The sequence below is a fragment of the Heliangelus exortis genome, chromosome 5 (assembly GCF_036169615.1).
Source record: "Heliangelus exortis chromosome 5, bHelExo1.hap1, whole genome shotgun sequence".
Classification (NCBI taxonomy): Eukaryota; Metazoa; Chordata; class Aves; order Apodiformes; family Trochilidae; genus Heliangelus; species Heliangelus exortis.
Window position 1 is genome coordinate 35,813,257 of NC_092426.1, and position 27,122 is coordinate 35,840,378.

Below are 27,122 nucleotides of genomic sequence, written 5' to 3' on the forward strand. Positions count from 1 at the left end.
CTTTAGGTTCCCAATCCCGCTTGGTGTTTTGTACCATAGACAATGAAATTTATCCAGACTACATGTGCAGGAATAAACCAAAACCAGAGAATAACAGGACGTGTGGCCAGCAGGCTTGTCCCCAGACCAAACGGTAAGATTTTCTTTCTTCTTCTGGGGTCCAATTTCTTCCTGAGGGGGTTTTGGAACCAAGAAGAAATATGAGCATCTCGCTTCTCTGGCCCTCCAGCTGTGGTTCTTTCTAAGGAGATGTTCGATTTCTTAGAGAAACCCCAAGATAAGGAATGATGATGGCAATGATGTGATGGGTGTTTTTGTGTGCAGAAGGGCTTAATATATCCTAGGTTGATTTTATAGACCAATTAAACTTGCTTTCCAGAGTACAACTGTGAAAGACAGTCTTCTAGCCCATGCAGGGATAGGAAACAGATTCTCTGCTTTTTTGACTCCTTTAACTGCAAAAACAGAGGAGTAGGCCAGAGGGTGTCATTTTAAAATGTCATTTCTGCATTCCCAGACTCCTTCCTCTTGGGAAGGAATCTTCTACATTCTGTGGAGTTTTCAAACCCCCTAACCCAGCCATTTCCACCTTGTCCCTTGCTGATACAGCCTTGCAGTTGGCTTCACTTGGCCCTGATGTGGGCATTCAGAGCTGTAACCAGAGCCTTAGGTGTATCTGGTGGGTGCAGCAGAGGCCAGGGAGAGGGCTGTTAAGGATGAGAGGGTACTTGAAAACCTGGGAGCATTCCTGAATACATGGCAGCCTGTAGCTACTTGTTTTAAGTTCTTTAAACCCTTTGTTCTGTGTATAAAGGACTTCTTACATCTATCTGCCACAAGCCTGGAGCCGCAGTGGAGCCTGGAGCTCTCAGCTGAAGAGGTAACAAGGAGAGAGAGAGAGGTTACAGAAAGCACAGGAAAGCAGCTGCCCTCTTCTCCTCTCCACCTGGTTGCCCACTGCAGTCTGTGGGGATGTGTGGGGACTTTCCTCCTTGGCACTGGTGGTGGCAGTGGGTGGTGTTTTGCTTTTGGTTCTTGCCTATGGAAATGGTGGTGGAGGGTGCTGGCTGGAGCTTTGCTTAGGTGGTTGTGTGTGCTCCTGGTAACTTGATTCTTCTGGGACTGATAAGGGGACAGTTTCTGCATAGCTTTTGGCTGCTTATCCTGATAATTGTTGGTTTCTTCTGTGGAATCAGGATAGACAGGTGAGGGCATGTTCTGCGAGGTAATTCTTTTTTTGTTTATCAAGATGAATAAAAGAACAGAATGGAAAAGAAAACATGATGGATTGCATGATTGAAACACTGGCCAGGATGCCAGTGTGCCATAGCCAAAGCTCCAGAGTTTCTCAAAATATTGTATTTCTTTGTCATGGGCTCTAGAGCAGGCAGAAAAGTGCCCATATACTGTGATGGGTGCAAGGACAGGACATATACAATACTTACAACGTGCACTGTGGTATGGGAGATAAAAAAGTCCAAAAGCAAAATAGCTGTTGCTCAGCAAATTGCTAACAGCATAGAACTTCCACTTCTTTGCCCTCTGATGAGGGTCCCAGCCTTGCAGCTGACCTTCTCTTACAAAGAAAATGAAACAAGTGTCAGAGAAGATGCCTTGACTCGCAGTTGAAGGAAGCTGTAGGTGAGCCCATCCAGTTCATGCAGCCTTTCTAAAACTGCACATTTGCTTCACAGGAGGCAGAATACAGTTTTGGGTCAGGGGGACATTATCCCCACTGGAGCTTCTGAGAAACCTTGACAAATTAATTTGGTTTGGCCCTGAAACCACACTGCTCCAAGTGACTTCTTGCTGTAGTTGTTTCCTTTCCAAAGGGAACACCTTATTTTTCAACAAAGGCCTTCCTATTTTGGGTCAATAGCATCTTTATCCATAAAGCAGGGGATCTCAAAGAGATGAAGGTGTCTGAGACCTCTGTGGGATTTCTGGTAGGGTGTGGATGTGAATTGGCTGCCTAAAACTCAGTTTAAGGGTAATGAGGGCAGAGCAGGGAAGCAATGGGGGGCAGAAAACATGGGAACATGGGCTGCCTCCTCTTCCCAGCTGGGGCTCACCTGACTGCAAGGAGAGGCAGCAGATGACAAGCAGACCACCCTGGTGCTCCCCCTCCACCACCAGTGCCCATTGACTGTGCAGAATGCTGGAGGCTGGAATGATGTCCCTGTTGTCCCTGAAGCCAGGCCGTGTCAGCTGTGCTCCCAGCTACCTGGGTGGCTCAGGGGTGGACGAAGTTGGGGATTTTAGCATCCAAACAGTCAGGTTGTTTTGTGGACGTCCCCACTTCCATTAGCAAGGGTGTATCTTCACAGTGTTCTACAACAGCTTCAGCAACCAAACACAGGGAAAAAAAAAAAAAAATCTATTAAGAGTTTTTTGGGGCTTTTTGTGTGTGTGCTGCTGTTAGAGAATTTGGCCAACAGGAGGAATAAATCAGCTTTCTCCTGGTTGTCAGCAAAATATGCACAAGCACTTCTGAGAGTGTCTGGCATGGGTTGTAGGCAGAATGAGGTCTTGGCTTGGTTTTACTGTTTCTGATAGTGTCTGGAGTATAATGGGTAGTTAGGCTGGTGCACATTGCTTCTCTGTTAGCTGATCTGGATTGTTTTCTTTGATGTTCCATCCCAGCCATGCTATTTTTGCAGACGTCAGGAGACCAAAAGCCATGGAGAGAAACCTTCCCCCTCTGGGACTGCTCTGCACTTCCAGAGAAACCAGTGTTTTGTAGTTGGGGTTTTGTCTCAGGGTTTTCTCTGCACTGCCAATCAATCTGGGCAGGGCTTGCTCAAATATGAACTTGCCTTGGGCTCTGTTCTGCAAAGGGAAATCTTCCCTGCCTGATTAAATCAGGGAGGTGGCACTGACCTCACCTGTGTCCTCTGAGCCATTTAGCTGGGCTTACCTTTCTTTGCTCAATTCTGTGACCTGTGCAGGTGGAAGACAGGAGAGTGGGGCCCCTGCTCAGCCACCTGTGGAGGGGGCACCCAGACTCGGTCCGTGTACTGCGTGGCGTTTGATGGTCAGAGCTCCCAAGGGGTGGTGGATAACTCGGAGTGCATGGCCTTTGCACAGCAGCCTCGCAGCAGTCAGCCCTGCAACGTGAGGCAGTGTGCAACCTGGAGCACGGGGCCCTGGTCAGAGGTGAGTTCCTGAAGGAGGATCTGCCCAAGCTTGGAGGATGAAGAGACAGGCTCCTTTTCCTCCTGTGCATCCCTGCACAGGGGGCAGGCACAGACACCAGGATTTGTCCTTCCTGTTCAACCAAGTGGGTTCTCCAGCCAGCTGCCCTCCTATAAACACATCCCTGTTTCTCAAAACTCTGTATACCCCTGCACATTTGCTCCTCTCATTGCACTTTCTCTCCTCTCTGGTCTGCCAGTGCTTTTCCCACTCCTCTGTCTTTAACAGATCTGCCAGACCTGGCACTGACAGAGTTTCTGAGTGGGACCTGGTGAAGGCAGAGGGTGGGCATGAGAGCTGCAGTCCATCAGCTGATGATCTGTTCTCCCTCCTCTCTAAAGCAGGAGCTCGGGGCTCCTGCCTGTGCTGTTCATTTCCATGCATGTGGCTGCCTCACCATGAGCACAGCCTGGGGCAGCAGTAGTAAAACCACAGCAGTCTGTTGAGCAAAATACTTCTGAAACACTGGTGACCTGCTGTCTGTCAGCTCTGTGGTGTGTTTCTAATGCCTGTGTGCATTTATATTTCCAGCAGAGGAAACTTTTCAACTATATCTGTTTAGTGCTGCCAGCCAGGCATTTAGAAGGCATCTTATGTTTCAAGGGTTTAGAAAGTACAAGTTGTGTGAACTCAGTCCCTCAAGCACACGTGAATTTTCCTCTTTCAAGCACATGTATACTTGCAACATTTGACTTAAAATCTTGTGGTGGGACTTTGTCTCAGTGGTGCAACAGCATAATCTTTGAGGCATGATAAACTAGACTGTAAAGGCTGTGTTTTCCTGTGTGGGTTTTTTTCCACTTCTCTCTTGTGAGATATGAGGTGTGAACGTTGAGATGACTCCAGGGCTGTGGAGCAAGAGCACTGTCTGGGAGAGGCACGAAGTCATGATCGTGTGCATTCCTATGTGGTTCATTCCAGAGTTCTCAAAAGTGACTGTTTTGTGTACACTCAGAGATAAAAGGTCACTCTAGTAAATGAGTGGCAGAAACTCAGCTGGGAAGCTCATCTAAAGAAATTCAGGCTATCCCCAAGTTAATGCTCTCTGTAAGAGAGACTTTGGTAATTCATGTGGAATTAGGCTGGATTCCAGGAAGCACCACTGTGAATTTAAGAGGGCATTGAGAATGTCACAAACCAGTTATTGGTACAGAATTCTGTCACAACTCCACACAGCAAAAATGGAGCACAAGGTCTTCAGGCAGAAGGCATGAGCAATACAAGATTCTAATATTTTCATCTTCCCTTGAAGATATCTCACCCTGAGCTGGTTTTAATAAGGAGTAGATAAGATGAGGTTCCAGGAATTTCCTGCTATGTATTGTTCTCATTTTATTTTGTGGTACTGATATTTTTTTCCAAAATAATTCTTCTGTGTCTCCTTTGGTAAAGATCAAGAAAAATATAACTAAGCCAAAATCATCCAGTCAGCTCCAGATCTCCCAGACCCTACCCACCATGTCTTATTGTCTCTCCTACAGCATAAACAAGTTCTCAGCTACCTCCCACCCCAGAAGATGACTTTCATGATGTTTGGTTGTTTTAGGCAACTTCACAGGGGTGCTCTGCTCTAATGTTGAGCGGGGAAAAGCAAGTGGGAATTGTGTGCTTCCTTGTAATTAATTGCTGGGCTTCTCTCTGCAGTGCTCAGCCAGCTGTGGGGAAGGGGTCCAGACCCGGACTGTCACCTGCAGAACCCAGCAGGGCACTCAGGCTCAGGACTTTGCTTGCCTAATGGAGCCAAAGCCATCGGCCACTCAGCCCTGCCTTAAGGAGAACTGCATCCAGGAAATTGGCTGGCACGTTGGAGACTGGGGCCTGGTGAGCATCACACTTCCATGGGTTGGAAATAACTGATTATATTGCTGTGCTCCTCATAGACAAGCTTTGATCTGTGCAGTCTGCATGCTGGCTGGGGCTGGGAACATGAGCTGCTTCATTGCCAGTCCCTTGGCTCACAGTGGCATTGTAACTGGCACTCGTAATGCTCCAGTTAATCTGCTGCCTGCTTTGTATGCAGCTGCTACAAAAATAAATCCTTCTGAGGTGGGGATTATAGTTTCAGTGACAGTGGCAAAATGCAGCCAATAAGCCCAAACAATCCACTCTTGCTGCTTATTCCCAATTCTTCTCTCCATCACTGTGAACAGCAGAATTCTCTGGCCGAGCATGGCTTAGAGCTCCAGGCTTTGGGACTGGTCATTGCATCTGGTGCTCTGGTTTAAAGTACATTTTGGTAATTGTTCAGACAAACTGTGCTTCAGTTGGATTAGTCTTGTCTTTCTGGAGGGAGCCAGACTGCATTCAACCTGGGAAAAAGTGCTGGGGGGAGGAGATAGGGGTAGACCTGGGTGACTTTCAAACGCTCTTTTTTCCTTCTGTGCTAGCCAGACCAGCTTGTTCTGAGGTAACACATGAGACGTCTTCATGAGACATCAGCTAAGTTTTAATAACAGCTGAAGAAGTTTCATACCTTAATCTGATCTCTCCTGGCTTTCTGATATCAGAAGATGCTCCTACTTCCATCCAAATAAGAGAAATTCTGTCCCAGTGTTTGTAGAGCTTGCCATGAGCTCATTGCTTCCTCATCATCCACAGCTTCCAGTGGGAGAAACTCCAGTTAGCTGCTTACAAGAAAGCCACCAGTTTGCTTTTCTGTTGTAAACTGTTGCTCTTGAATGCACACTTCAAAACTGACCCCCTCTCTGCTGGTGGATCCCCAAAGTATTCACACACACACACAGAATCATCCGGGTTGGTAAGGACCTCCGAGATCATCAAGCCCAACCCTTAATCCACTACCACTGTGGTTACCAGACCATGGCACTGAGTGCCACATCCAGTCTCTTTTTAAAAACCTCCAGGGATAGAGAATCCACCACCCTCCCTATTTTTTCCTAATATCTAACCTATTGAGATGCCTTCAGGCCAGGTTGAAACAATTCCCCCCAGCTCCCTGCCACACCACTGTAGGTAACAGCAGCTCATCTGGATGCTGCAGGCTGAGGATGGCTCAGAGCCTAATTCTTCAGGGCTGGGTGCAACATGTGGTAAAATGGTCTAAAGTATGGTTTCCTAATCATTCAGATAAATCCAGCTGAAGTATTGCTTGCTTTGTCTTGGAGGAAGCTGTGCTCAGCCTGCAGCTAATGCTGCAGCTGTTCCACACTGCTGGGCTGTGGGGTTTCCACATTCAGCTTCTGCTGCCTGCTCACTTGCTTTGTCTCTGTGCCCAAGTGTTCCAAGAGCTGCAACTCGGGCATCCGGACACGCCAGGTCATCTGTGCTGACAGCGACTCCAAATTCTACAGTCCTGAGACATGCAAAGCCATCCAGCCACAGAAACCAGCCACCCTGGGAAGCTGCAACACCCAGCCCTGCTACCTGCCACAGCGTGAGTGGTGCTGCTGCACACCCAGCTTTTCCTAAGATGCTTTTTGTCTCGGAGTAGAAATTCCCAGCTCTGCACCAGCTTGTTTTCTCAGCAACTTGCCTGCCTGTCTCCGTCCTGTGCATGCAGGCTTTGTGCACGTAGCCATGATATCTTCAGAATCCCTGTGCTGTTTGAAATGTGTGTAACAGGCTTGGGAAGATCACTGGTGTGTACCCATTTTGAATTCAGTATTCTGTGATGGCTGTGTCCCATCTGTGTGTTGCAGGCTGACCCCAGGACTCCCAGTCGAGAAGGATGGCAACCTGGGCAGGCTCAGGAGCTAAAACTATAGATAACTTTCACACCCCTGTGGACCATCTGTAAAGCATGACTGCTCTGAAGATTTTTTTTGCTGCCTGTGTGTGTCTCGTCTTCATGCCAGAGCTGCAATGCTAACTTTTGTTTGCCTTGCCCATTGTAGGTCACTGTCCTGAAAATCCAAACAAATCCACGTTGCTGGTCAGCTGATTTTCTGGGAGAAAAGAAACATTTTTGTCAAGTTTAGTCACCTGAAGGCTCCGGCAGTTATTAGAACATAGGGCTGGACTTACTGCACTTACCTTATGTATGTCTTTCTTTGCAGAGGTCCCCAGTATGCAGGACACCATGGGATATGATGCCACTCACCAGTCCTTGCTGACACGCTATAGCCCAAACAGGCCTGCCACAGGTTTGGAAAATTTTGTTAGTTTGGGGTTTTGGTGATGACAGACTTGAAACAGGATGTGGAAAGGGAAAGGTTCCTCTTTTTATTTATTTCTCTTGTTTATTTTACGGGCTTCTAGACATCTGTGGAGCCAGGGACAAAGTGTAGATTCTTTTCACACAATAGTGAGCACTATCTGAACCTGCCCATGTATACTGATCCCAGATTCTGACAGCACCTCTTAAGTGCTGGCTGTGAGAAATGCTGCTCAGAGCAGATCATATGAAGAAGAAAGGAGCATGGGAAGGGACCACTGTACTGTGGCAGGTGGTTTCTCATGGGACAACAGGAAGAATGGTCAGGGCAGTGAGCGAAAGAATCTCAGGACAAATCCAGAAGCCATATTCAGGTGAAATCCTAATACAGAAAAGATTACCCTGTAGCCTCGGGCAGGTGAAAGAGAGCAGAGATGAAAACTGACCAGTTTTGATGACGACATGCATGCTGTAAGAAGTTGTCTCCCCAGATTCTGGTGAAGAAAGGACAGTCCCTGGTAGCTCCAGGATCCCTAACACCTCTGGGAATCAACACCTCCCACCCACCAAGGACCATGGCATCAACTTGTTGCCTGCTCACTGGAAATCCCAATCACACTCGTCAGGTTCCCATCAACTCAGCTTCTCCCAGGACCCCAGTGCAGGAACTGGCTCTCAGGAATGTCACCAGAGCCCACACGGATGCTGTCCAGATGGGCACACTCCAGCTTCAGGGCCTCTGGGGAGAGGTTGCACCTTCAGCACTTGTCACCAAAGCAGGTAGCTGGAAGTAGACCAGGGTGGCATTGCCTTTTCTGGGGGCTTACCAAAATTTACAGCATGTGCCTAGTGAGCTGGGCAGATCAGGTGTTGCTACAGCCCTTCTGCCTGTAGGTACGGGTGCTGTCCTGATGGAGTGTCAGCTGCTCAGGGTCCAAACAACATGGGATGCCCTCAGTATTACCGAGATACTCAGGTCAGCAGAAATCATCCCACTGCAGCCTCTCCAACAGTAAGTATGCAAACCCTTTGCATTTTAGTCATCCATGAGACACAAAGATTGAGATCTGGCACCCAGTGGCTCAGGTTGTAGTTTTTTGTTGTGCTTCGTCTCTGCCAGTAATGCTGGAAACCCACCCTCCATGCATGGCATCAAGCCTTTTGCCCCACTTCTCTCCTGGTCTGTCTGGGGCAGTGTGAGACTTTATAAGCAGGGTACAGAGTGGATGGTTGGGAGATATCTGAGAAATAGAAGACTATCCTGTGTAGAACTGATTGAATAATCCTGAGTAATAACATTCCTGTTGGTCAGAAACCTACCATCCAAGAAAGCAGAAAAAGTGAGAAAAAATACACCCACTTTTCATTGCCTTTTTTTTTTAATTCTGCAGATTAACTGAGAGTAAAATAGGTAGAGAGGTAATTCCTCTCATACCTTGGGGTGCTTGGTGTGGCCAGCTGGAAAAACTGGACTGCTATTGGTCTGTCTAGTCTGTATTGCAGAAAAGTGCATCCTTAGCTCCCTGGCTGACAGCCAAGCTTCCCACCCTTTCCCATCAGGAAAACCTCTATAGGAGGCAAAAAAAAAAGTAGCAGCTCCTCTGAAAACTGCCCTTCTGCAGCCAGCAGCTTGGATGTGGTGCCTTGCATGTGCTGCTGTCCTGATGTCTGCCTGGTAACATTTGGCTTTCAATTCCTGTCTCCAAGGCAAGCCAAGCTCTGTCCCAGATGCACCCCGCGGGCGAGTGCCGCAGCTCGGTGTACGGCTGCTGCTTTGACAACGTTGCTTCAGCTTCAGGTCCTCGAGGGGAAGGATGTCTCAATAGGCCCAGCTACCGTAAGTGATGCTTTGGCTTCTTGCTTTGGAAATGTAGCAAAAGTCCTAAAGAATCCAGATGGAAGCTTCCAGTGTAGAAGCTCTGCTCTCTGCAAAATGTAGTGAATTATCTCTTCTGCGTGGTACAGGGGAAGCTTGGAGGGAGTGTAGAAAAACAGCCAGTTCTGTCAGCTGTGGCAGAAATTCTTCTTGTCCTCTACTGAGAGTTGGATAAAGGTATATTTGTGTGCCATCAGCCTGTAGGGCTTCTGGGGAGCTCTTTGCTGCTGTGAAGACACCATTATACAGCTTGGAGTGCTCCAAACCAGTTACCTGGGGTTGGGAGAAGCAGGACCACTTTGAGGTACCAGGGATGTGTTCAGCCCTCAGACAGCCCATGGATGGGGTTGGAATGAGAGCTACAGCCAAGTACGGAGGTGTTGCTCAGGACTGCACGGATACTTCCAGCCAGCAGAGTTCAATACAGTGCCTGCTATACTTTGAGGGCACTAGAGCTGCTGGGCAAAACCATCTCTGTTCCTGTAGTTCCCAGCTGTACCCTCTGCAGACACCTTGCTGCATTGTCTTGCTCTGCTGCTGCAGCATGGAGATTGCTTGGTGCCCATCTCGGGGGGTGCCTCAGGGAAGGGGGATCCCCTCTGCTCAACAGCTTGCGAAGGGACCCCTCAGTCTGAGCCCTGCATCCAGTGTTTTTCAGCACGTGGCTCTGACACAGGACACATTTGTAGACACAATGGTCTGTGCTCCTCTTATATCAGGTCCTTTTGTAATGCCTGAGGCTTCACAGATGGGTCTAAATCTGCTTGCTTCCTGGGCTGGAAGTGAGCAAATGCAGCCACATTGACCCTTAGAGGAGACAAAGCCCCAGAGCCAACCTTGCAGCTGCATAGCTCCCCAAGAAAGGCCATAAACCATCCATCTGGTACCTAGATTCAGAAATGTCTCTGAGGTTGGTGGTTCTTGCAGCAGTGGCAAAACTGGAGCAGAAAGAAACCTGCGAGCAGCTGCTCAATTTTGAAGCAGAGCTGGGGTGTTCTGCCTGCCCTCTGCCCAGCTGCACTATCGGATCATCTAGGTAGGTGGACCTTTGTGCTTCGTGACCCTCACATCTCCCTCTGTTCTGCTCTTTTTGGTAGCATATCCTGTCATGTGCCTGTTGCCCAGTGCTCATGGTCCCTGTGCAAACTGGACCACTCGCTGGTACTTCGTGGCTGTCGTTGGCAAGTGCAACCGGTTTTGGTACGGAGGCTGTCACGGCAACAAAAACAGCTTTTCCTCAGAGGAGGAGTGCATGAGAACATGCCACAGCCCTGTGGGTGTCAGTCCCCTGGAGCACCAGCCCTCTTCTGGCACAGGAGCCCTGCAACGCCAGCAAACTGCCTCCCACCCTCCTACAGAAGATGCTCGGAGTCAGCAGCAGCCACCCCCGAGGGAGTCTGCAGGACACAGCCAAGAAGGAGGAGCCCACAGGGCTTCACACCTCACCCAGGGCAGCCGGAGAAGTGAGGTGCTGCCAGAGTCTTTGCCAAGGACTGGTGTGCTGGAGAGCCAGGGCTGGGCTGCCCAGAGGAGCAGGTTGGACAGTCGGAACCAGCAGCACCCGTGGGAAACAGCAGCGCCCGGGGGGCAGCGCAGCAGTGCCCAGCAGGTGCTGCCCCGGGAGGGCAAGCAGGGGCATAAGGCTCTTGGAGCAGATGTTTCCATGACAGAGGGATTTGGGCACCTGGCATCTGCAGACTCATTCCCAGCAGGACCTCTGCGCAGGTGATTTTTTTTTTTTTTTTTTTTTTTTTTTCCGTGTTCTGCCAGCTCATTGTGAAGCATCAGTGCAGCTTTCTCTGGTGTGAGTGATGTCCCAGCTGGGACCAGCTCATTGGGAATACCATGCAATGGATTGGCTACACGTGTCCCTTGGGTACACCAAGTTATTCAGGCCCTGGAGTTGCCTTCTGTGTCTTTCCTTGTAGTCTTCCTGCTCTCCTACAGCAGTGGAGGTGTGGTGTGTGAAAAGACTGCAGGATCCTCAAATCTTTGTCTGAGAGGCATTCTTGCATGGTATATGAGAATCCATAGGGCTTTTTTTTCTTGTTTTGACCAACAAATTCAGCTAACTCTCTGACTTCAGAGCTTTTATCTCAGCACTTGACATGGAGCAGCAGCGGGCTGTTCTAGGGAAGACTTCTAAGATGCAGAGTGTGGGTCAGGATCCAGACAGTGTCACCCTGAAACTCCCAAGTGTGTAGAGCTAATCTAAATGTGTCTGAACGGGATCTGTCATTGTCTGCTGAGCTGAACCTATTTCCTAGTAGGGTATTAGGACTCTCTTCCTGGCAATGTTGTAGTATCCAGTCTGACCAGAGCATCCCTTGCCATGTAGGAGAGGGCTCCCCACATGTTTCCTGGTACATATGCTCAGAGCTAAAGGGGCAGCCAGTTCTGCTTTACCCCGTGGTCGTGACTCACCCAGAGTCACATTAGGAGGACCCAGAGGAAAGCAGAGCAGCTGAGGTGCCAGTGGAATTGCTTTCTCTTTCAGAGCCATCCTGGAGGAAGCCAAGCCCTCTCTTGTGACAGCAGCAGTGGGACAAAACATCCAGCTCATCTGCAAGACAGGCATGTCCCCCTTCTCCAGAGTGGAGTGGATGAAGGATGGCAGACCAGTCTCTTCAGACAGGTGAGCTCAGCTCCCTTTGTTGTAGAGCAGATGGGCTCCTTGCTGGGCTGAGTGCTAAATATGCTTTGCCCACTTTCCACTTTCTTTGCAATCTTACTGTTAACATTCTTAAAATAAAAATTAAAAAAAATCCAAAATCAATAAAACCACACAAAAAACCCAAACCAACCAACCAAACAAAACCCAAAAAAACCCCCACAAAAGAATGACTAAATAAGCAAGCCCATGCATGACCTATCCATCTGGTCTGTGCACAGCAAAAATGGATACAGGCTGCAGCAGAATTGAGGCTTTGGCTGGCATTATGGGGCAGAACAGGTGCTGGCCCATAACAAGGTATTGCTGACATGTGGGCAGTGATACAGAAAAATGTTGTCTCTGCTGGATTCATCTTGGGGCAGCACTAAATCAGTAGTCCAGGGTGAAGCTTGTAGCCAAGTAATTTGGAGCTCCTCTGGCTGGAAGTTTCTGGCACTCCTATCGAAAATAATTTTAAAACAAAACAAACAAACAAACAAAAAAAACCCACAGCTTTTAAAGCCTGGAAAGCTGTTTCCAGCAACAGTTTGGAGCCAGACAGTCACTTCGTGTTATGAAAGTCCCAGTTCAGAAAAGCCTAGTTCTGCATTTCTGTTTGCAGATGACTGCTGGGGCTCAAGCTCCTTCCTGGAAGGGCAGTTTGCTTCCTCGTGGGAGAGGCCTGCTGAAAGCCATTCCCTGTTTTCCCATCTCAGTTCCCTCTCTGATCCTGACCTCCCTTCTGCTGCACTTATTTCCCTGGCTGTGACCTCACTGTGGTCTCCAGGCTTCTGTTATTTCCCAAGCTGGAGAGGGCACTGTGTGGTGAGGATCTGTGTCCCATCAGCAGGAAGGGCTGCTCTGCCTCAGCTCTCCAGGTAATCCTTGCTCCTGTTGCAGGCACACCCAGCAGTCTGACAGCTCCTTAGTGATCACCCACGTCAAGCCAGAGGATGCTGGGACTTACAGATGCCTCGTGTCTGATGGGAGGGCAGAGAGCCGACAGATCCAGTTGCAGATCAGAGGTGACTTCTCTTCTATGTAAGATCAAAGAGGTAGCTCAGGGCTTCTCTTTAATGGTTATTGACAGCAGCAGCAATCAAGCCAGCCGTGGGAGCAAGCTTCCTCTGCTGCCATACTGTGCTAGCACTGTTTTTCTTCACTCCCTGGCAGCAGGGTCCCAAGAGAGAGTCAAAGTCGTTGCACTCCTCCACTATAGGGCCAAGAGGGAGTGTGGATGCAGAGAGGCTTCTTTTGGTGTTGCCTCATGGTGAAAGCCCTTCCTCCCCTGCAGTGCCACCCCAAGCATGACTTTTTCCCTGAGAGCCATCAGCTGCCTCCTGATCCCAGAAAGGAGGCTCCTGGCGAGGGCTTTTCTGCAGTTTCTTGGTCCCTCCATCTCCAGCTATAACGTGACCAGTCTGCTGCAACTGCCTGTGCTGGTGCATTCATGTTTTGTATTTTGTCCAAACAGGTCCTGCTGGGTCATAAACAATTCTCTGTTCTGAAAAATGTGCTTTATTTAAGAAATAAAACAAACAAACAAAAAAAGTGAAAGACTAGTGTGAAAGATGGGCCAGCAAGGCACCCTGTAGCCTTCAGTCTCTGAAGTGTACTTTGTCACAGGAACGACACATGGGGCAGAAGGCATTGTGGCCTAAGGGATTCTGCAACATGCTCAGTAACAGTGGAGAGAAAAGAGTCTAAAATTGCTTGCCAGCAGGTCTGTGACTCTCATTAGTAGACAGCACAGGCTTACTGCACCAGTCAGCCAGAAAACAGATGGCTGAAGGGCTCTTTGGCTCCTGTTCAGCAAGTTCTCCCAAGCTCATAGAAACCCTATGCAAGAGGTCAGAGCAAGAAGGGTCCTTTTATTCACATATGGCATTTTATTTTGAATAGAGTACCAGAGCACTGTTCTGGCAGAGGGCGAGAGAGGTCAGGTCCCTCACAGGGGAAGTGAGCAGCATGGAGAGCATTCCAGAGGCAGGAAGGTTGTCCAGGCAGCTGGTTCCTCTGTGCATCAGCAACTCACCTACAGGTAAGTTCACATACAGCAACAGTTTGTCCACCATGCCCAGCTGATGAACCATATGGCATCTCTTCGTGTAGAAAAGCTGAAGATTGGAAAGGTCCTGGATCAGCTGTTCTAGGGCACGGTTGGGAAGCAAAGAGTACTGGACTGCTGACAGCAGGAATGGGCAAAGATCCCAGTCACAAGCTGTCTTCTGTCCTCCCTGAGGATCTCCTGAAAGAAGAATATTCTGAGCAAAGACACGCAGGGAGGCTGACAGCAAAGGACCTAGAAATGAAAGTAGAAATATCAAGGGCAGCATCCTTTGCTGTTCAAGTTACTGTAGGCAGAAAGAGAAACCTGTTTGGGAAAAAAGGGAGGCAAATAGGAACTTCTTAACTAGCATAAGATAGACATAAATGTGTATTTTAAAAAGCTCCAGTTACTTTAGCTCCCACCCATTTATTTTAAATATTTTGTGAACAAAGTTCGACTCAGAACTATCTCCTCATGTACTAGGTGGTGTATGCTGTAGCTTCTTGCATGTTTCTTTGGTGCTTCTAGGCCCCAGAGAAATAAAAGGGTACAAATAATTTTTACCTTAAATGCAGCATGTTGGGGCTCCAGATTAAATGGGACCATGATCTGATCCCTCCTTTCCTTTCAGTTTACAACCCTAAAACCCAGCCAGTTTGCTGGACTCACCATTAACCTCCTTAGCTGCTTCTACCTAAAAACAGAAAGAAGTGATTCATTGAATTAAGAGCACTGAATTAAGGTTCTTTGGTTTTGGTTTTTGAGCTCAAGAATTCAGGTCAGAGAACGGGGGTGGAGGGGAGATGATCTCTTATTTGACATCATGGTTTAGTTCCCTTCCAAAATGGTGTAAAGCTATAGTTATGAGAGCATAAGGAGATGATTAGTGTGACTGCCTGACCTCAGCCTTTCTGCTGCATAAGGTAGAAGGCTCCTGGGCCTTGCCTGCAGCCAGGTGATGCCAATGGGCTCTTCACACTGCAAAAAATATCTGCTCATTTTTAGGCACCAGACAAATACCTTGGGAGAAGCTTGTTTGGTTGCCATGTTCAGGACTTGGTTGTTAACAGTCCCTGGGCTGTTATGCAGAGACATGCTGTAAGAAACCAGGTTGCTGTATCTAAAGGGTTAAGCTGGCTGGCAGGAGTGCAGCAAGAAGCTGTGCTGAACCAGAGCAGGATGTTGATGGAGGCTGCTCTTGTCTGAAGATTTGAGTGAATGTTGGTAATAGCAAATATCAGAGCTCTGGCGGGCATGTAGAGGCCTCCCTTCCCCATTGGAGGCAAAAAAATAAGGCTTGTGATTTAAAAAGTGTTGTGCTGAAGGTCAGATGCTGGATGAGGAAGTTCCTGCATCTTTTGCTGTGCTTCTGGAATCTGCAGATTGAGAATGGATAAGAGCGAGCCCTCAGTAGTGGAAGCCAGCATCGGGGAGAGAGTCAGGCTGCCCTGCACCGTGGATGCATCGCCGGCTCTCACCATTGAGTGGCAGAAAGATGGGAAGCCCCTCTCCTCTCCCAGGTGAGCTTCCAGAGCCTCCTCTTTGCCCTGTCTTCCCTGTCTCCTCCCTGAGAGGATAGAGCTGTTGGCCATGCCTGTTTTGTGCTGTCAAGCTTCCCCTGTTAGGGCCACTTGGGTGCCCTGACCTCACCCACACTCTGAACACTGAACTCTCAAGCTGTGATACAGGGTCTGCAGGGGAGACAAAGCTGAAGTGTGTTCATCTGCAAGATTAGCAGAAAGAGGGCACACACAGCAAGGAAATATGCCAAAAACCAACTGGTCTGTGAGCCAGGACAGAAGTTCATAGCAAAGAGAGAGATCAGTGTGCCTGCAGTGAACTTCTACAGCTACAGGTGCTGCTCTCCTGTATAGAATCATAGAATTGGCTGGGTTGGAAGGGACCTCAGAGATCAACAAGTCCAACCCTTGATCCACTCCCGCTGCAGTTCCCAGCCCATGGCACTGAGTGCCACATCCAGGCTCTTTTGAAATATCTCCAGGGATGGAGAATCCACTACTTCCCTGGGCAGCCCATTCCAATGTCTGATCACCCTCTCTGTAAAGAAATTCTTTCTAATATCTAACCTAAACTTCCCCTGGCACAACTTAAGACCATGCCCTCTTGTCTTGTTGAAAGTCGTCTGGGAAAAGAGACCAACCCCCACTTGGCTCCAACCTCCTTTCAGGGAGTTGTAGAGAGTGAAGAAGTCTCCTCTGAGCCTCCTCTTCTTCAGGCTGAACACCCCCAGCTCCCTCAGCCTCTCTTCATAGGGGCTGTGCTCGAGTCCTTTCACCAGCCTGGTTGCCCTCCTTTGGACCTGTAGCTCCCTTCACCCTCTGCTCCCAGAAGCCTGAGGTAGTTGTGACTTTTTCCAGGGTCTACAGCAAAAGTGCTGGGGCTTGAGGACTCGGGGTTGCATTACAGATTGAGCAGAGCTGCTGCTAAACCTTTGATCAGTGTTACTACAAAGCTGTGCTGAAGGCTCAGCTTCAGCTCTGGCAGCTGGAGTCCCACCCCAACCCCAACCCAAACACAGGCTGAGGGGCTTTCTGGTTTTGTTCCCCAGGTACAGGCAGCAGTCAGATGGGGCCCTGGTGATCAGCCGGGTCAGCTCTGGAGACATGGGCTTCTTTACCTGCCTTGCCTCAAACGGACGGGACCAGGACCAGCGCCGGGTCCTGTTCCGACCTCTAGGTACTGGCTGAGTGCAGGGCACACGTGTGTGCATGCTGGTGGGACAGAGGGAGGGCTGGGCAGTGTGGGTTTCTCATCTGGCCATGCCTCCTGGCTTCACACCTGATGCTTAACTGGCAGCTTGAGGGCAAGGGAAGAGTTTTTACCACATGGTGATCTGCATTCATCTGGTGGGCTGTGGGGCTGCAGGCAGCTGGGACGAAGGACAAACTACTCCCAGGGACTTGTTTCTGGGACCCTAGTGTGGACAGAGTTTAGGAGCAAGAAGAACTACAGAGATGGTTCTTCTGTGGATGTGATGTGCTGGTGCCCAGCTGTAGGAAAAAGCTCCTTGAGGCCTCTGCCACCTGCCCTGCAGGAAATCCACATTCCCTAGAGCAGCAGTGTCATAGCCCTGAACATGCTGTCTCAATACCTAAGGCCTCATAGCTCACCAAAGCACACCCTGGAGCTCTCCAGTGAGGGAATGCTCCTACTACCAGAGGCAGCATGGCATTGTTTTCCTGCTAGTGATGATTTTCCTTGTGGTCTAGGAGTGCTGAAGATCACTGGCCTTCTGCCAAGCATCACAGTTCCTGAGGGAGGGACTGCTCAGCTTCATTGTACAGTGACTGGCAACAATGTGAATATAAGGTGGTCAAGGTAAGCAAAAATAAGACTGAACTTCCCTCTCCTTCTCTTCCTGAACCTCTTCAGTTACCCTCCAAATAATAATGCAGGATACCTGGCAGGCAAGGGAGAGGCTCATCATTTTCAGCCCCAACTAGCATCACCCACCCTCTCCTAAGCAACCTTGGCTGTTACCCAGACACCTGTGGGCTGTAGCAGTCACCACGTTTGTGTTCCAGCTAAATGAGGAGAGCAGATATTAAGCCCGGTTTTCATGGAGTTCAATGGGGCTCCATGCTGGAAAGCTAATGACAAATACCAAAACATTTGAGCACTCAGAGGAAAACCTTTAGTTGGTCTTTATATGACTCTCTCTGCTTAACCCTAGCAAACATTTTAGACCCTTCTCCTAGCTTTCTGCTGAGACAGTTCTCTCCTTTTACCATCCAAGAGATATCAAAGGAGAATTTAAAGTGTTAGAATATAAATAAAAAGCTGTGTCCTCTTCTCTTGGTGGTCTACAGTGAAAGTCTGACTTTGTCCAAGTGTTTAGTGATTTTTTTTCCCCACAGTTTGAAAATAATTAGTTCTGCTCTGGAGCTTTCTTGCAAAGGGTCCAGAGGGGTGGATTGGTAGTTGTTTAAATCCCCATATTCCAAGGGGTAGGACTGAAGTGGGCCATCTCACTAAGAGAGCTTTCCTTCAGCATGTAAGTCTGGTATTTGAGTCAACAGAATGATGTATGTTTCCCAGTCTGAATGAAACCCTTTTCAGTGTAATTTAATTTCCGTGGTGAATTATGAACTAGGAGTTAATAATTCAGGCAGTTTTCCTGTTGGGCACAGAGCATTCCAGGAGGAGCAGAACAGACACAATCTTGCTGGTATTTTAAATATTTTTTTCAAAAAAACCTTCTAAGGGAGAGGGAAGAGGGGACATTGCATTGCTCACTACCCCATATGTTCCTCAAGCAATATGTGCTGCTAGCAATGCCAGCCAAACAAGTGCTGCCAGACCACAACCTGGAGAGGGAGAAAGGCACCCTGGGTTTTCTTTTAGTTTCTCAAACCTCAAAAACATCTAATAGTGTAAAGGGCAGTGTCTTTATCCAGAGCATACAGCCACCTCCCACGGAGATGCAGAGTGACTCAGGCTCGTGTTACTACCCAACTGTAGAGCCAGGTCGTGGAGAAAGATTTCTCCTTCCTGCCTGTCAAATCTGTAAAAATTCACCCCTTTCACAGAGCATCAGTTCCCAGAGAGCAGGAGTGACACAAAGTGGTTTTTCACCACAGGAATGGAGTCCCCATGCGGGCAGATGGCCACCACATCCACTTGTCCCCCGATGGAAGCCTGATCATAAACAACGTTCAAGAGGCTGATGAGGGATCCTACACATGCAGTGCCTACAGCAGCACCAACTCTGTCAGTGCCAGCACAGAGGTGAAAGTGCTGAGGAGCAGGCCTGCCAGTGAGTACAAGATATTTTTTTGCCCATTGTGTGTGCCCATCCACCACTGACCTGGGGCTTTGGGGAGCAGCAGGAGCCCCTGGGTTCTGCTAGCTGAGGAGCCTCACTTTCCCGGGGCAGGATGGGGGGAGTGGGTGCACTCAGGGTGCTGGGACTCTAAGTAGCTTCCTGGGACCAAAAATGACTTTATCAAAAAGTTGAGAGGCAAGATTCATTTTTGGGCTTTGGGCACCATCCAGCTGGCTTTACACAGAGCGGCGTCTCCTCAGGAACTGCATTCCCCTCCTTTATCTCATCAGGGGTGTCATTTCCTCCCTCATCCTTGATGTTGGACTAAATTTAGAACAATCCCATTAGCACCAGCAGGGTGGAGAAAGCAGGAAAGCTGCTGTGCTTTTTGGGGGAGGGGAAAGCAAACCTGAGGATAAGCTCTGGCAGTGTATTTACAGCTGCTTCCCCCTTTTATTTTTTTCTTGGCTGCAGCCGCCGGGAATCGCGTGGGGGACCTGAGCAGAGAGTGCGTGGACCAACCACACCTGGCCAACTGTGAGCTGATCCTGCAAGCCCAGCTCTGCAGCAATGGATATTACTCCAGCTTCTGCTGTGCCAGCTGCTCTCGGGGCAGCCCTCCTCGTCACCACGGGTGACAGGCTGCCACGGCCACACCAAAGCACAGGTGACTGATGAGGACAAGACTGGAAGGCTGCACCCTCTCCTCTTACTGCTCTGGGAGTTTTGCCTTCCTGTCGAGCTCGGGAGGATGAGTGGAGCAGGATGTAGTGGGTGTAACTGGTCAAAGGTGGGAGACCCCACCTGCTTGTGAAATTCTCCTCCACCCCCCCACCTTGCTGTAGCTAATACATCTCTTCAGGGTATTTATTCACAGAGCAAGCTGACACTTGGAATACAAGGATGCTGCGACTTTAGAGAAGGCATATAACCTTCATCAGAGAGAGAGAGAGACCAATTCTTCATACAAGCACAGGAGAGGAGTGCTCTTCAGAAAAAAAATCAGCCTCTAGAGTGCTTGAAGATGGGCCTGAACTGTCCTAACCAAAGCACTAATGAGAGATGAACACTTGTAAGCCTGGGGAACACTTTGCATCTAAATGCAAAGGAGAAAGGGCTTGATGCCTATAAAAATAGTGTTCTGGTGGAATGAGATTAGTAGCTCTAAAGATGCAGTGGTAAAATCACCTTACTGTAGCTGTTTTCTTCCAGTAGACCTTAAGACAAATTTCTGGTTGGGTCAGTTTGGTTTCTACTTGACTGTCATCAGCTCTGGAGTGGCATAGAGAAGCAATGATTCACAAAAAGAAAGCTTCAGATGCCATAGAATGCTTTTTAGCCCTTCCTGAATCTTAGGGGAAATTTAGATGAATATACCAGCACTGTTATCTGTTCTGGGGTGATGCAGCTTAAATACCATTCACTTTAGGAAGGCTCAGCAGACAATTATATTTTTCACCCCTGAGCCAGAACTGTGCTGTTTGATTTATTGAAAAGCTGGGCACAGTGGTTGCCTTTCAGCTTGGTGAGGTGAATAATATACAGGTGGATATATGCATAGGGACATTTGACTTGCCAGAGTAAGTCTCTCAGTGATCTGCTCTAAGCCTGGGGAAGCCCAGATCCACGTGTGGCTACCATGGGCTAACAAGTGAGATCTTCCAGGGGCAGAGCAGCTCTAGCTGAAAATCATGCTTCATTTCATGACTAATGCTGAGAGGCAGCGAGCATGCACAGGAGGCTCTGAGAAAGGTGGTCTCGGGCATTAAGGGGTATGTGTGGGGAGATTAAGTTATATCATGAGTTATTAAACTGGGAAAGGCCCTTGGGTGTCTTCAGTATCTCAAAATGGAACTGTTTCTGAATTCTAAAGCATTTTTCACAGCTGCCATACTATTAACTTATCCTAGCATCAGTCCTAACAGCCGCCCTCATCCTCATTTCAAACTCCCTGCTGAGACTTGGATGTGTTAATCATATTAATTAGCACCATCACCTGCTTGTTATTTGCATAGATGTAGCTATACATTAGTAGACTGGTATGTTGTGTTGATTGTTGGTGTTTTGGCTGGGGAGGATGGAGGATTGGCCTTTTTTTTTTTTCAATTTCTTTTTCCCCCCTTCTCTTCTCCTACTCTTTAACCGAAGGCTTCTAGAAAAAGCAGGTAATTCAGAACTGTGCTCACACCACTCTCCTCTACTTCAGCCCAGACTTGGTAGTCAGGACAGCAGTAATACATTGTGATAAATCCTCAGGCTTGACAGCCTAAAGCTGGTTTGGACTCTAAATCCCATAAATCAGTTCAGCTGCACCTTGAATAAGAATTACTAACCTAACAATTGCACTCTCCCCAGCAGAAGTATGGCTCCAGGATTAGACACACTGTTTTGTTAACAAACTGAGAAGTCCAGAAACAATCCAGGAAAGGAGAGGTGACAGTTGCATAGCTACTTGGGGTTGGGTCTTTCTGTGGTCTGACAGATTCTGCATGCTAGAAAAGACAAAAACACTTCTTTTGCAGTTAAAATACCTCTCATTTTATTGATCAGGAAAACTTTATCTGCTGTAATGGTAGGTGTTATAGTGTAACTTTTGAAGTAGAAATCATTAGTACTAAAGAACAATGAGATGGGCCTGAAAACCTGTGTTTGTACAGAATTTTGCATTTTACATCTCAAGACTGTCTGTGAGTGTGTGAATAGGGTATTTTTAGTATTTTAGTATCTAGAATGGCTTTGCCTTTTGCCATCAGGGACTAATCACAGATTATATAAATTCCAGCCTTAATGAAGCCCTCTCACACGTGGCAGTCATGGTCTGTAGATGTGCTCAGGACCATGGTTAGAAGTTGGTTGGTTGTTTCAGACTCAGTCCCAGAATAAGCAGTCAGTTTTCTGTAATACCCCTTTCTACTATGTCAGAGGCACTATTTTTAGCAATTTAAATATTCTGTGGAGTCAGCTTAAATTTACACTGTATGGTTGTATAAGACATGGCCAGGGAATGCTTCCTCAGGATTCATGAGCACTGTAACAGGCACCTGGAATCTGATGGGCAGGACTCGACACTGACTGTGCCTTGGTTAAGTGAGTGCTTATTCTGACCTTTAGCTGCATAACCATGGTAGTGGAAGGCAAGCAATTTACTCCTTTAAATACAAGCCAGGGCTGTAACAGTTAACTAAAGGGTCTTTTTTTTTACATGTCTTCTATTTGGCAAGCTGAGCTTTCTTCTCTATGTAGTACCACTTAACTGCCTCACTGAATTGTGTGGGGTTTTGGTTTTGCTTTTTTCAAATTGAGAGTCACAATTCTTCCCTAAACAACAGACTGTAGGAAGGTCTTATCTCCTTTACTCTTATCTCCAGGGCAGGGGAAGGGAGTAGCTATAGTGAGCTATTTTTCAGTTGATCTTGGGCCAAAGAAATGGAATTAATAGAATAAGCTGTAACATGCTTTCTCTCCTATTATTTATTACTGTCTACAACTGCTTGCTTACTTTCAAAAAGCAGAACAAAAAGGTCTGCTCTCAACTCAAATACCATAGGGAGGGTTGATGATTCTTGCTATTCATATCTCAGCAAAACCAGGTAAGAATCTGCACAGAAAAAAGTCCCAGTCTTATAGATGATGTGACTGTGAGATCTGTTGACACTGTACTTGCCTGGAAATGGAAACTGCTGGCAAACTCAAATGCTAGGGCCAAACACAGGAAGCATTTCTTTCCCCTCCAAGTTATGAAGTCTGATTTGTGTCTAAACTGACTGTAGGAACAGAAAATGAGTGAAAATACCCTGTCTTCTCATAGGACTCTTAAGACATTCACTCCTTTTAGTAGTAGGAGTAGGAAAAACAAAGTGAGTTTTCCTTTTTTCCCCTTCTTGAACGTCTTCATATTTGTCTCCATCTAAATAGTCAGTGTTAGAAAATACAGGGATGCAAACCCAGAATCTGATGTTTTCAGGAAAGCACTTCATTTTACACCTTTAAATAGTTATGAGTCACAAAGATATTTGCAAGTTCAGCCTTAAAGTTCAGGGTAAATTAACGTGCTGTACAAAATGAGAGGTGTTAAGATACCATTATTAAGCTTCCAGGTTGGCAAGCAGGGCTCATCTATATTCACCTGCTAACCCAGAAAGTACCCAGAAGGGCTCATGCTGAAAAATGTATGAGGGTGGGAAATAGAGCCTTTGCAGACAGTGTTTCTACCACCAACATTTATTTCTGTTAAAGCAGATTATAAATCATCAGTACAAATATATATAACTTACATTTGCTTGTAAGGCCAAAGTTTAAAAGTAAAGTTAAAATGAGATGGTTTTCACAAGTCACCAGAGGCAGAACCTGGACCAGCTGCAGCCTCAACCACAAGGTTTCACTAATCAGTTGGAAAAAAAATAAAACCAAAGTTAAAAACCTCTAGGATCTATTGACAGACAAACATAAAATGGTTTCCCAGGTAGCCCAGGATGCAGATATGATTAAATTGTCACAGTAGTGTTAGAATCAATTGATTAAGATAAAGAAACTGCAGCAGTACATGAAAGGAAAAACCCATACTATATATAATATGTAGCTTGATTCCAATAAAAACCAGTAAATTTTCCCCATGGTTTTCAAACCATGACAATACTGTTCTTTAATTTTATTTAAAACTACAATATAATGACTTATTGGTTGTGATTGTTGTTGCAATATGCTACTTACAATGAACAGATACAAGAACAAGCTAGAGCCCCTTTTTCCACCCCCCCCCAATATTACTTACAATAAGAATCAGAGATAAATCAATCTTATGTACAATTTCTTACATCCAACCCCCCTTTTTTTTTAACCTTTGGCAAGATTACTTACAACTCATACAGCTTTTAATATCCAACTATTTAAAATATTCTAAATGCATAAAAATAAAGATTTTGGCTTTACTTTATTCTTTACATAATATTCACTTTGTTACTCAAAATGGAAGCTCAACTTTTCCCACAAACCTAGCTTTTGCTAAGCAGGTGACAGTCTCCCACCCATATCCACCCACCCACCCACCCACTCTTTCTTTCCTCCCCTCCCCCCCCATGGGGGAATGTCCAGGGCTCGCAGGGCATCAGAAGGATGCAAGTAGAAAATCTGCCTTCCTTTCTGTGAGATAATGGATGTTTCTGCAGAACAGCCTTTGGGACTGGGTGCCTTTCTTTACTCTGTTTGACTTCCAGCTTTCCAAGTGATGAGGGAACGCAGACTCCAGCTTCTCCTTTTAAGAACCGCTCATAAAATTCTCTGTATGTTTATATCCTCCCCGTCATTGCTCCCTCTTTCTAACCCATTTTAGTTTGAAGGGACTTTCGGGATTATCAAAGCAAACTGATCAGAAACAGTCCCCTCTGCTCCCTTTATCCCTCTATCCTAATGTACAATTTATCCACACGCACACACACACACACACACCCACCCACCCTCCCCGTGGAGGACTGCTTAAAGTTCAATCTCAAACGTCTTCTGTAAATCACTTGAGAAGGGGTTGGTCGGGGAGGGATTAGTGCGTTGCTTTGCCTTGCCCTCCAGTGCTGCCCACTGTGCCTCGAAGGGATCCACCTGCGGAGCGGCCGCCGGCGCCTGCCCCTGTTTGTCCTCCGCTGCCCATTTGCCGCCGTCGACTCCGTTGAAAGCCGTGGAGCCGTTGTGCTGGGCGGGGGGGCTGAAGAAAGGGCTGGCGGTGGCAGTGGCGGTGGTGTTGGTAGCACTGTTGCTTTCGTACTGAGGGAACGTCTGCTGCTTGACGAGGCTGGGAGACTGGTGAGGAGGGGCTGCCGGAGCGTGGCTGGCGGTGCCGAAGACGTTGGCGACCATCTGGGAAGGTGTGATTCCCACCACAGGTACGCTGGGGGCCGCGTAGGTCATCCCGTTGGCTACGGCGTAGGGCTGAGCGGGGATAAATGCTGGCTGCATGGGGGGTACCACGCCCACCGGCACGGGCTGAGGTGCAATGAAGGTGCTGACTGGGAAGGCTGGTGCTGACTGGGAAGCTGCTGGAGGAGGTTGTATTAGTGGCTGTGGGGCTGGGGCTGGGGTCGGCTGCTGTTGGGCTCTGACAGTCTTTGAGACCTCTTCCAACCAGCGGTCTGCCTCTGAGGGAGTACGTCTGTGATTTCCTTGGAAGAGACTTGGTGAGGCTGCACCTGAGGAGGTGCTGCTCCATTCAGTGCCTGGGAAGGAAAGCATGGGGGAAGTCACTCGTATTTCCACTCCTCACCCTTTTATCAGTTAGAAAGGCTGGAGGATGTTCACAACAACCAACAGGCCTCCTCCCTCCACAGCTGAGAGGCTGCTGCTGACACTGGAAGCATCTTTATGCATCCACTGTACAGTTGTTATAGGAGGGCACTGGTCAAGAAGGGCTTCTTCACTAAAACACAGATTTATTTTTTTGTTCATAGCAGACATCTGTAAGTGGGTATGCAGGAGAGCTGCCACCTGCACTCATAACTTAGAGGCAATGATACTGTCCATAACCAGCAATTCCTCTGATGGGGGAGTACCAGTTTCTGAACATACAGCTCAGGACTGGTGGACTGTCAGAACAGGTATCTGTAAGAAACTGTTTCTAAGACACTTCTGCTCTGTTTCCTAAATTAAGGCTTTACCTAATCAATAAGGACAGTAATGCAATGGGACTAGGAGTTCAAGACGACATTAATTTTTCTGTCCCATGCTCATTGAAGTGTGAGCACTAACTAGCCTGAACATCAACATTTGGGGCAATACAGCTAATCAAATTACTATTTGACGTTAACTGTACCTACTATGACTCCTCTATACCCTCTCCCTTCCACCACTCACTCTTCCATTATTCTTTTTTTATGTGTAACTCAGGCACTGTTACCCTCTCAAGCTCTTTTGCAATGTTCAACACTCAGCATTTTAGACTTTTATTTGATAAAACCAGCTCTGATTTTAACTTGTGTATCTTCTGTGATTTAAAAAAAAAAAATCACTATAATTTCCATTCCTCCTACTAAAACTAAAACTATTCCAAAACTATCTCCCACCAGCTGAATTCTGGTTTTCCTTCTGCCTACATTTCCAAACTTTCTTTCCCTTCCACAGGGCCTTGCCAGGTTTCCAGTGTGATGAGAAAAGCAACCAGCAATTCATGTGTTATTTGGTGTTTTGGAAAAGCAGAAAAACCAACACTGCTCAGTAGTCTCCAGTCAGCCTGATCTAGTTAAACTCCATCTGGAGATGAGTTTAGTGTTGTTTTTAAAGAGGGAACTGCTGGAGGCAGGGGACTCTGCCTTCTCAGAGAAGCCTTCCTGAAAATGGGTCTGGTAGGCTTACACGGCCAAGTAGAACCTACTGTTTCACACCCAAGTTTCTCTTTTTGAGTTGAGGTTGCACCAGAAGATGAACTAAGTTTGACTGTAACCTTCCTAGCATGTGTCTGCATGGGTGAGAGCCACTTAAGGTGCCACCTTACATTGTATTTTTACAGACAAGGACTGGAGGGACAGATTAAACTTGGTGTTAAACAGAAGCAATGAACCTCTAAAGCTTTTAAGCAACGAACTTAATCTCTCTTTATGTGTTAGTGGAAAGAAACCAAATGGGCACACATAGATACTTTCCTCTTCACCCCCAAACACACACTATTTCATTACTTCCTTTTTTAAGCACCGGACTTTCTAAAATGCTGCCAAAATAAGAACCAGTCCAGCTTATAGACCCAGAACCAGCGAGTTCATCGCTTCCCTCCATCCACTCATGCAAAAGGCGACTACTTCCAGCTTTTGTTACTGTTCCTTCCTCTTGCCATTAAGGGGCACTGACAATTGTCTCAAGGGCTCAATTATGCTTTCGATCCAAGATCTCACAGCAGTGCACTGGACCTACTTCCAATCTTACCAGCGACCGTGGCCGCAGCTCCAGTATTAGCAGCAGGAGCATGAGCCCAAGGATTGGTTTCACGAACGGGCATAGCTGTGGACACTACAGCAGCTTGGGATGGTTTAGCAGCAAGCACACAGAAGGCAGAGGCAGTGCCATTAACTAAAATGGGAGCAGACAACATCAATGCAATTAATTCATGCAAGGCATGCACATGACTGGAATATTAGTGAGCCACGTCATATCTATCAACATACAGAGATTTTAGACACTTCCACATGACAGCAGTTTGCTTAAATTAGCCATATTGGACTGACAGTAAAACTAGCAAATTCCATTTCACTGAGCCAATGCTTAACAGAATTTGGGACAGTGGATTTTTATGTATTTGATGAAACTTTGAGTTCTGATGACAAACCCAAGTTAATCTTGTTTTTGTAGACAGGAGATATGGCTCACCAGAAGTTACTGTATAATTAATTTTAGATTAAAAAGAAGAACGCATTTTAGATGCAAAGTAATAATACCTACATTTAACAGGGAGAGGTTCCTTTTTCACACAATTTA

At 47.3% G+C, this 27,122-nt stretch overlaps 2 protein-coding genes across 21 annotated transcripts in view; one reads left to right on the forward strand and one right to left on the reverse strand.

Moving 5' to 3' along the window:
• Positions 1-23,607, forward strand: part of PAPLN (papilin, proteoglycan like sulfated glycoprotein) — a 56,138-nt gene extending 32,531 nt beyond the window's left edge. For 3 of the 5 annotated variants that reach the window (XM_071744596.1, XM_071744597.1, XM_071744598.1), the window contains 18 exons: positions 7-133; positions 815-880; positions 2,949-3,156; positions 4,840-5,016; positions 6,433-6,589; positions 7,212-7,298; positions 7,801-8,089; positions 8,204-8,321; positions 9,017-9,146; positions 10,283-10,910; positions 11,683-11,820; positions 12,739-12,863; positions 13,741-13,879; positions 15,271-15,408; positions 16,458-16,585; positions 17,119-17,227; positions 18,490-18,665; positions 19,149-23,607. In XM_071744596.1, the coding sequence (XP_071600697.1) occupies positions 7-133; positions 815-880; positions 2,949-3,156; positions 4,840-5,016; positions 6,433-6,589; positions 7,212-7,298; positions 7,801-8,089; positions 8,204-8,321; positions 9,017-9,146; positions 10,283-10,910; positions 11,683-11,820; positions 12,739-12,863; positions 13,741-13,879; positions 15,271-15,408; positions 16,458-16,585; positions 17,119-17,227; positions 18,490-18,665; positions 19,149-19,312 (3,104 nt within the window). In that variant the 3' untranslated portion in view covers positions 19,313-23,607. Of the gene's footprint in view, positions 1-6; positions 134-814; positions 881-2,948; positions 3,157-4,839; positions 5,017-6,432; positions 6,590-7,211; positions 7,299-7,788; positions 8,090-8,203; positions 8,322-9,016; positions 9,147-10,282; positions 10,911-11,682; positions 11,821-12,738; positions 12,894-13,740; positions 13,880-15,270; positions 15,409-16,457; positions 16,586-17,118; positions 17,228-18,489; positions 18,666-19,148 lie in introns of all 5 variants that reach the window. The other 2 variants (XR_011726043.1, XM_071744595.1) reach the window with 2 other exon arrangements.
• The window catches only part of NUMB (NUMB endocytic adaptor protein), a 98,927-nt gene continuing 94,684 nt past the window's right edge, over positions 22,880-27,122 (reverse strand). For 10 of the 16 annotated variants that reach the window (XM_071744616.1, XM_071744615.1, XM_071744613.1 and 7 more), the window contains 2 exons: positions 26,574-26,717; positions 22,880-24,877 (listed from right to left, as the gene is read on the reverse strand). In XM_071744616.1, the coding sequence (XP_071600717.1) occupies positions 24,147-24,877; positions 26,574-26,717 (875 nt within the window). In that variant the 3' untranslated portion in view covers positions 22,880-24,146. The remainder of the gene's footprint in view (positions 24,878-26,573; positions 26,718-27,122) is intronic. The other 6 variants (XM_071744621.1, XM_071744620.1, XM_071744619.1 and 3 more) reach the window with 1 other exon arrangement.